Consider the following 9,995-nt stretch of genomic DNA (forward strand, 5'->3'; position numbering starts at 1 on the left):
TGAACCCAAGCCATCTGGTTTATCATTGCACCTCAAAAATCCCCACTGTAGAAATTGTAATCACATAAGCACAGAAGCAGTCCTCTGCATGACACCATAAGACCATAAGAAATAAATCTTAAAAAACAGTCCTCTGAGGAGTTTGGTGCAGTGGAGGAACAAAGAAGCAAATAAAAGCAAGAGATCTATGCAAGAGAACCAGAAACAAAGAAAATAAAAGTGAGGAAATAAAAGTGTGTTCTGTCATCCAGATACAAGACAGGAAGTAGATAACTCACATTGTTCAGCAAATCAGTGTGAATTTTATCTTTTGTATGTGGGCTTGTCTTGCTCTTAATAATGCTGCTCTGTAATAAAATTCTATTGTCAGATTTGATTCAGTTGTGAGGGTTTAAATCCCTACAAGGTGCAAACTTATGGTGGAATATATATTTTAAAAAAATCAGGATTACTAAGAGGTCAAAAGTGGAGGACCACAGAGATCTCAGAAAACAGTGGGCTGCTGGGTATTACAAAGATGGGGAGGGGTTTGGATGTGAACAGATTTAAAATTGAAGCTGTATGTTTTAAAATTCAAGGATTTTTTGGGCCAGAAGTCAATATAGTAACAGATATGATGAGTCAATGTGGTTTAGCATAAATTAGGATACAGGAGCAAGGGTTTTAGATGCATTCAAGTTTATAGAGGTGTAAGGTGGGAGACCACCATGGGGAACAGTCAAGTGTGATGACACCAAAAGCATGGAGGAGGATTTTGGCAGAAGAGCTGAAGCAGGAGGAGAAACATGCAATACTGTGGGGAAAGAAGGAGGTGTCCTTAATGATGAAGGGGACAGAGAGTTTGGAGCTTAGTTCAGGCTTTAACCATTAGTGTCTACTATGAAAGAAAGTGTGATAAGTGACCAAGACAAAGGTAATAGCCATAGATGAAGAAAATTGTTCCTTTAGAAAACAAAACACTGAAACACAAGAGAGCCTCAAACAAATTTAACATTATTTACTCCTTTTTTGTACTCTTTCCAAAATAATGTAAACTATATCCTGAGTTAACCATCCAAACTCTGGAATTTGCACTGTAAGAATGCACATAATTTAAGATTCCTAGGGATCAGCCATTAAAAAAGTAATCCAATGGTCTGGAATCTCAATGAATGCATTCCAAAGAAACCACACACTCCAACAGAATATTTAAGTTCTTTATAATTTTGTACTCTGTGCACTGCAGTAAATAGATCTTGCTTATCTTGTTCTGACTAACCTAGTCAAAAAAGTACAACGGTGCACTTATCTATGTATAATGCCCAAAGCCACACTGGGTAAGGGAATAAAAATGCACAGCTTGCTCTGTGAGGAAATGAAATGGGTAATAAAAAGGAAAGCATCTATTCAATGAACAAAAATCATTATGAGCAAATGGCTTAGTGGATTCAAGGGGCGTAAGCACAAAATCCATGCTGATTTTGAGACTGCCAGTTCTGATGGAGTACCACACTATCACAGGTATAATCCTTTGGATGAGATACTAAACTCAGAGCTCCCTCAGGAGACATAAATTATCCGAGGCCACTATTTCAGAGAAAAGCACATGTGTTGTCCTTGGTGTCTCAGTCTGGTTTTTGCCTAGAGTCTTGGAATTATAGAATCCCAAGCATGGAAACAGGCCCTTCAGCCCAACCCGTCCATGCCAACGAGGTTTCACAAACTAAACTCATCCCATTTGTCTGCATTTGACCCATATCCCTCTAAACCATTCCTTTTCATATAACAATCCAGATGACTTTTAGATGTTGTAATTGTACCCACCTCCACCATTTCCTCTGGCAGCTTGTTCCATACACGCACCACCCTCTGCATGAAAAAGTTGCTCTTCAGGTCCCTTTTAAATCTTTCCCCACTCACCTTAAACCTATGCCCTCTAGTTTTGGACTCCCTTACTCTGAAAAAAAAAAGAGATCTTGGCTATTACCTTACTTATGCCCCTCATGATGTTATAAACCCCTAAAAGCCACCCCCAGCCTCATACACTAAGAAAAAAAAAAGAGTTCTATCTAGCCTTTCCTTATAACTCAAACCTTCCAGTTTTGGTAACATCCTTGTAAATATTTTTTGTGCACTTTCCAGTTCAGTAACATTCTTCTGAGAGCAGGGTGATGAGAATTGTATGTAGTAATCCAAATGTGGCCTTATTAACATCTTGTACAGCTGTAACAGGATGTCACAGCTCCCACACTCGATGCTTAGGCTGATGAAGGCAAGCATGCCAAATGCTTTCTTTGCGACCCTGTCTACCTGTAATGTCACTTTCAAGGAACTATGTACCTTCACCCCTAGGGCTCTCTGTTTGGCAATACCCCCATGGCCTTACTATTAACTGTATAAATCCTGCCCTAGTTTATCTTACCAAAGTGCAACATCTCGCATTTATCGAAATTAAACTCCATTGGCCATTCCTCGGCCGACTGGCCCAGCTGATCATAAGAGATTATATGCTCATTATCACTTTTCTGCTTGTGGGAGCTTGCTGTGTAAATTGGCTGTTGTATCTGCTACATTACAACAGTGACTGTACTCCAAATGTGCTTCATTGTTCGAGACATTTGCAATTGTAAAATGTGCTAGGTAAATGCAAATTCTTTTCCTTGAAACATATGTAGGTGTGTTGGAAGCTGACCTCTGAAAATTATTGGAATGATTATTCAGCAGCTTAGTAACGCATGATGCCTGGGTACGGAAACAGAACTTAACTGCTTGGTTTGCAACTGCCATAGCGGCACAAATCAAAGTCGTTGGACCTTGCTGGGTTTTCTTTGCCTCATTATTCCAAAAATCAATGTCAGTTGCCTTCTGGCACTTGAAGCATAGGTTCTCACCCTGTTAAATCTCCCCAGGCCTTCACTGGAACTTACTTCAATATGACACAGCCTGTATCAGCCGCAGGTGCTGTCCAAAAGACTTGGATGCGTGTCCGTCTCCTGGGAGTGGTCTCCGTGACAGCATACGGGCAGTTCGTCATAAACTGAGTGTCCTCATGATCAATTATCTGCAGATGGAGCAAGTGGAAGAAGGACATCTATTAATAAAATTAATTATTTCTAAAAAAAAAAGACTTGTGAATCACCCTTTCAAGTTCTCAGTGTATCCCATTGCTTTTAGTAACTAAATTAAACTCTTGTGAGGTGTTGTCCTGTGATGACATAGGAAACACAGCAGTTAATTTGCACCCAGCAAATTCCAAAAGAAAAAGTCATATTGTTGGTTGAACAACAAAATATTGGCCCAGTACAATATAATCTTCAAACAGTGCTATGAGATTGTTGAGTTCACCTAAAAGGGTAGACAGAGCCACAGCTTAACATTTCACCTGAAAGGCAGCACTTTGGAGTGTCACGCTCCCTTGTTACTGGCACCAGGCATGTATAACTGGACTATGTGTTCGAGTCTCTGGAGGAAGATTTGATCTCATGACTTTCAAAAGTACTTCCCTCTGAGCTACAGCTGTCCCTAGTTATTAGCATTTGTTAGGCATTAACTTATTTCAAAAACGCTTACGTAACAACTGTGCAGGAACCAATATAAAATAGATTATACATATTCTCAAGTGGCATGTGGTATCCATTCAGGATAAACTAATCAATGAATACATTTAGAAGTAGTGTAATCATTCATATTTCCTAGCAATTTTAAGTGATTGATAGATTAGACACTGAAATCTATCCCCTAATTATAGTTGTTGTGGTGCAATTAAAATGGAATAAAGCCAACAAGATATTTTCACAGTTGCATAAATTATATCTTTAAGGGTAGGCTTAGGGTAGACGGTAAAATCAAGTTAAATTGATTTGTTGAGTTCTGCCATCATTTAGATTTCATGCTAGGTAGTCTTGTTTGGCGCAAAAGTAGTGTCACTATCTCTGGTCCTTCAAGTCTTACCTGTGTTTGAAATGTACAAGATGTCCAAATAGGAGATTAAAAATATTCTTTTAAAACTTAATTTTCTCCACCATCACCCAGGAATCTTGGGCTCAGTGTCACATTTTGAACTGATGACTGTGAAACACGTTGGGGAATTTCAAAATATTAAGTGCACTGTGTAAATCTCTGGAAGAACAAGGCCAGCAAGTGAATGGGCAAAACACCACTTCCAAACAAAAACCAAAATACACCAGCCATTCCTTCATTGTTGCTGAACTTGAATCCTAGAACTTCGACCCTCACAGAAATGGGAGTGTGCCTTACACCACAAGGACTACAGTAGTTCAAGAGCGTAGCTCTACAGCACTTCAAATGCATCAGCAAAACAAAAAAAAAAAAAAATTGATTTGCCAGTGATGGCCACATCCCATGAATGACTAAAAATTTGTACCAAGCATTGTTATGCTAATATGGTGAACAAGATCAGCTGTAGTTTTTGCAGAGATGTTAATGCATTTAAAATTAATCAAGTAGTGCTTGTGCTGATGCTGTGAAGATGGAGAGAATGTTGTCAAGTTTTCAACATCCATACAATCTACTTCCTATAGCATAACTTCAAGATTAAATGCATTCAACACAAACATATATAACAGAGAACAGTACAGCACAGGAACAGGCCCTTCAGTCCACCATCTCTTTGCCGACCATGATGTCTGTTTATACTAATAGCATCCGCCTGTACGTGGTCCATACCCCTCTATTCCTGCATCTGTCTACATGTCTGTCTAAATGCCTCTTAAACTTTGCTAATATATCTTCTTCTACCACCTCTATATGCTTCAGGTATAAAGAAAACTTTCCTCACATCATTTCAACTTTTACCCTCTCACCTTAAGCTTATGCTCCCTTTAGCATTGCTGCCCTGGAAAAAAGCTCTGACCATTCACCCTATCGATGCCACTCACAATTTTATATACTTCTACATGTCACCACTCAGTCTCTGATGCTCTAGCGAAAACAATCCAAGTTTGTCTAACCTCTCTTTATAGGTAATACACTCCAATCCAGTGATTACAGTGTTTACACAATGCAAGTTATAAACTGTATCTTCCATCCACCTCAACACATTCCTACCCAGAATTAAACGTATCTTTTACTGTTCGGGAAAACAGGAATAGGAATAGTCTTTCAACTCCTTGAGCCTGTTCCACCATTCAATTAGATAATTTCTGATCTGTATCTTAACCTCATCAATCTGTCTAGAAATTTGACTTGAAAAAAACTTTTTGGAGGAGAAAATTCCAGACGTACTTAACATATTGCATAATGATGTGGGTCCTAAATAGTCTAGCTCTAACTTTAAGGTCACCCTTTCTTATTCTAGACTCTAAATTCACTTTTGTCTACCTTAAATATCTCAATAATTTCATCCCTTCATCTTCTATATGCAAGACAATACCAGTCTAGTCCATAACCTGGCCTCATAATTTAACCCATCAAGTCTCAGTAAATCTGCATTGCATTCCCACAAAGACCAATATATCCTTCCTATGTAAGCGGTAGTTCTTGGAAGTGAAAATAGTGCTCTAGATGGAGATCTAAACAGAGTGTTATATCATGTAAATTTGATTGCAGTCCTACTGTTTCAGTAACCACTATTCTATTAAAAACAACATATATTTATACAGCACCTTTAACCTAATAAAATATCCCAGATTACCTTACAGGAACATTATAGGGTAAAATTTTGTATGGAGCCACATAAGACATTAGTTCAGATGAGCAAAGGATTCATTAGAGAGGTAGGTTGTAAAGGACAATTCAGAATAAAAAATGATGTGGAGCGGATAAGAGGTTTCAGAATGGAATTCCACAACTGAGTGCCAAAGGTCCTTTGCAATTTGCCAACCTTTCAGAGCTGTATGAATGTCTTAATCATTTATCCCAATTTGAAATAAATTAGAACAAATCATCACTGTGAAAGTAAAAGAAAGAGCAAGACAAACAGAAATCTGGCAAGATCCAAATCCATTTGAATTTCTAATTATAAAAATAAGTTTTTGTTCTAAATCATTTTTGAACTATCAAATCATTAGAACCAAACAAAATAAATAACACATAAAAGAGGAATGTAATCTTAATAATTTCTAATCCGAATGAATGATTTTGTTTTTATTCAAATTATTTACTATGCAGGTTATAAGACAGCACAGCACAAACGTAGTGTTGATAGTGGTTAAATGTTTGAGAAATGACAATTGAAAAAAAAACAATAATAGTATTTCTCTTTGTTATAGTTGGTCAAAGCTATCCCATTCTGAAGTTAACTAATCCCTTCCTATAATGTCTTTGTAAAGCAGACACTTGTCTGATTCTAGATTGTGCAGTTTAATTGTGCATGCGGATTATATGTTGGCTCCCATTCAAAATCACTTCGATATTATTTTGATAACAGGATATTTGCATTCAGGTCTCTTTACATTGACACACACTCACATGTATACTGACACTCAACACTTAAGACACATGTGTCCATACACACAGATATATAGGATATACAAACACACACTTAAAGGTTTAGTGTTATGCATATGTAGGGGAAATGACAACTGAATAATTTTAAAAAATGAAAGCGTTGCTCTTCCTTTTCATATTTGGACAGAAGTAATCCAAATCTGAAATTATTTAATATTTCTCAATAGTGGCTCTGCAAACCAGACATTTTCCTGAAACGTCATTCAGGTCAGCAAATCTGCAGGTTAATTGTGTACACATACTCTCTCACACACACACATTGGCATATACCCATTTACAGACATCATAAATATATTTTTTAAAAAATATATTAATTCGCGAGGCATTGAGAGTGAACCCCACACATACTTCAATGTCAGCAGAAGACTGACGTCTCTCTGTCTCGTAATTGGGAATAATGATTTTGTTCAAAGTCACAAACACACACACACACTCTCTCTCTCTCTCTCGGTATCGACCCTGCCTCGCAAACAAATGTTCATCTCGATCTGAAAAAGGTGGGACTGAACAATTTAGCCATTTCCGAGTTTACCTTTGCACGGAGGGATGTGCGCTGTGAGCTGGGCTAAAAGGACGGAGTGGAGGGACGCCGGGAGATGTGGCTTATCCTACCTGAAAGTTACCAGCATATTCCTCTTCCCTGTCGCCGTCCTCCCCGTCCCTGAGGGCTATCAGCGTGAATCCACGGAAATAGGACGGAACTGTGGCCGAGAGGGTGACTGGAAAAACAAGAGAGAGAAAGACAGAAAAAAATAAAACAAGAAGCTGACAAAAAAAAACACACAGCCAATACAATACCTGTAAAGTTAGCAGAAGACAGTTAGGAGTGAAGACATTTTTTTTAAAGAAAGTATCTTAACAGTGTGAAATTTGGGTTTGAAGGAGAAAGCAGCTCACAGCTTTGAGATATGAGAGAGGGAACTGGTGCTGGAGGCGCCTGGATCGCTTACCCCGGTATGTGCTGCCTGGGGTGTAGAACTCGGGATTCCCTTCGATCTGGAGGCTGAATCCGGTGTTCCCGTCCCTCCGGCTGCCCTGAGACCTCACGATACGATTGCAGTATCCGTCGGTGACCGGGCTCTGGTCGTTAAAGGAAGCGATCACCGCAGAAAGGGCGAGGAGAAGAGCGAAGGAGCGCAGAGAGAAGTCCATCGTGTTCATGTGTGTGTGTGTGTGTGTGTGTCTTCTCTTATACTCTCTTGACTGTCTCTCTCTCACGCTGGTGGCGTGCTTGTGATCTACAGCTGAAACAGACAGGAGCAGAAATCGCTGCTTTTGGAATGTTCTAGTTCGCGTGAAATTGACCAGACCCGTCAGTTTCACAGCTGCTGCTTTTAAAGTCGGATTTCACGTGTTAACTGTGTAGCACCACCCCAAGCACAGCACACAGACACACACACACACACTCCCTTGCTTAATAGTGGTGCAAACAGCACCTACAGGACTATGTACAACTGCGCGGTGCGCTGTTTTATCCTCCCGCAGTGTCAGTGAACTGGATAGTCACATTGGGGAGGAGGGTTTTTTTTTCCCCTGTGGCAAGGTGGGGTAGGTTTGAAGGTAATTGAAAGAAATGACGGTCCCAAAAAAAAAACGCACTGACAACGCTGAGCGCCTCGTTTCTAAGGCACAGCTTAAAAGATCCGAACTGCATGTCCCTGAAAACACACACACACACACACACACACAAACTTTTGAACAAGCTGGAGGACTGGGAGACGAGCGAAAAAGTCTTTGGCTCCGTTTAGAACACAAGGATGAACAGGGTCCGAGTGCAGACGAGAGAGCGGGTGGTAGTTGTTCAGGAACCACATTTAAACGTTCCTTGAAATTGTAAGAAGCGATTCATTTAATTGCTTTTGCAAATTTCGCACCAAACAATACATATTTCATCGCAGAGTTGCCAATGAAAGGCAACAAATGACTTTTAAAACAGCACGTTGTGGTTTTTTTTAAAATGATCTGGGATTCACTGCCCGAAAGGGCGGTGGAAGAAGATTCAACTTTCAAAAAGGAAGTAGGTGAAACCTTGAAAGAGGGTGGGCGCGGTGGGGAGAGATTTATGGAGCTACTGTGAAAGGGCGAGCAGGGGCTATTGGTTATCTGGAGAACTCCTAGAAAGAGCCGGCATAGACACATCAGGTCGAATGGCCTCCTTGTGTTGTATAATTCGATCATTCCAACATTGTATACCTATGTGAGCGATTTAACATATTCCAATAAACCGACAGGGAAGGAAAGACTATGCCTTGTTTAGTACAGATCTCGTTGGTAACCCAGTCCCACTTTGAGGGAATAGGGGAGCACGTCTCTATTTTAAATTCTTGAACCAGACTTCAGTCTCAAGCGGCTACAGGACTCTGGGTGGGTGAAGGGGACGCGTTCAATTTGCATTCTATGGGAACACCTCCCTTCCATTTGATGCTGGAATCCCAGGTGCTGCTTAGAGATCTGATCTTGACATGTTAGAGAAACCAGAGACAGAGAGCGAGAACGGATCCTTTGTCGTGCTTATGATTTTTTTTTCAACAAATGTCTCCTTGTGCATTTTAACTCAGTTTGATCCCTCTGCCATACCTGCTGTCAGTGGCCAATTCTGGTCCCCCAGACACAAGGCACTTGTGCAAACCTCAAGCCTTGCCACTGTGAGGGCAAGGAATTCGCTTGGACAAAACAAAAACCATTCGCAAAACGATTAAGGACAGTGAATAAAACAAGACCGTGTAATCAATTATTTATTTTAGAAATTTCTTTGTGTTTACAGACCAAATAAAGGAGTAGCAACTCTTCCATGATGCCTCAGAATCTATAACTGCAGTTTGTTTCAAACTGCTTCGCTTCTCGGCTCCAGATGTGTCATTGCAGAAACCTTTGTAAGCACTGTAAACACAGCAACTCATTATGGTTTATGTTCGAGACTAAAAGAAAACTGCAGATGCTGGAATCCAAAGTAGGCAAACAGGAGGCTGGAAAAACACAGCAAGCCAAGCAGCATCTGGAGGAAGGAGAAGTCAATTCTTCAGGACTGAATGTGAGGGTAGGGGGAGGGTAGTGGGATGGTGGTGATAGGTGGACACAGATAGTAGGTAAGATCTGGTTGGAGGCTGGGATGGAAGGGAGGAGGTGGGGCTGGAAAGTGAGCAGGGGGATGGGTGGGAAGGTTATTTGAAATGAGAGAACTCAATGTTAAGTTCTCTGGGCTGTTGGGTGCCCAGGCGGAAGATAAGGTGTTGTTCCTCAAATTTACGTTCTGAATCGCTGTGGCACTGGAGGAGGCTGAAGATTGACATGTCGGAGGGGGAATAGGGGAAGGGGGAGTTGAAATGGGCGATAACTGGGAGGTTAGGCTGGCCATTATGGGCCAGGCGAAGATGCTCGGTGAAATGGTCACCCAGTCTATGGTTGGTCTCACCAATGTAGAAAAGACCACATCGGGAGCACCTGACGCAATAGACTAGGTTGGAGGAGATGCAGATGAAACTCTGTCTCACCTGGAAGGACTGTTTAGAGCCCTGGATGGAGATGAGGGAGGTGGTGTGTGGGCAGGT

At 40.7% G+C, this 9,995-nt stretch overlaps 1 protein-coding gene across 1 annotated transcript in view; it reads right to left on the reverse strand.

The window, feature by feature from the left end:
- Nucleotides 1-7,910, reverse strand: part of LOC109937677 (spondin-1) — a 298,509-nt gene extending 290,599 nt beyond the window's left edge. The window contains exons 1-3 of the mRNA XM_048607183.1: nucleotides 7,398-7,910; nucleotides 7,060-7,166; nucleotides 2,907-3,040 (exon numbers count right to left, since the gene is read on the reverse strand). Coding sequence (XP_048463140.1) covers nucleotides 2,907-3,040; nucleotides 7,060-7,166; nucleotides 7,398-7,608 — 452 coding nt within the window. The 5' untranslated portion in view covers nucleotides 7,609-7,910. The remainder of the gene's footprint in view (nucleotides 1-2,906; nucleotides 3,041-7,059; nucleotides 7,167-7,397) is intronic.
- Nucleotides 7,911-9,995: the final 2,085 nt, after the last annotated feature.

Source organism: Rhincodon typus, chromosome 17, assembly GCF_021869965.1.
Source record: "Rhincodon typus isolate 14 chromosome 17, sRhiTyp1.1, whole genome shotgun sequence".
NCBI classification, from domain to species: Eukaryota; Metazoa; Chordata; class Chondrichthyes; order Orectolobiformes; family Rhincodontidae; genus Rhincodon; species Rhincodon typus.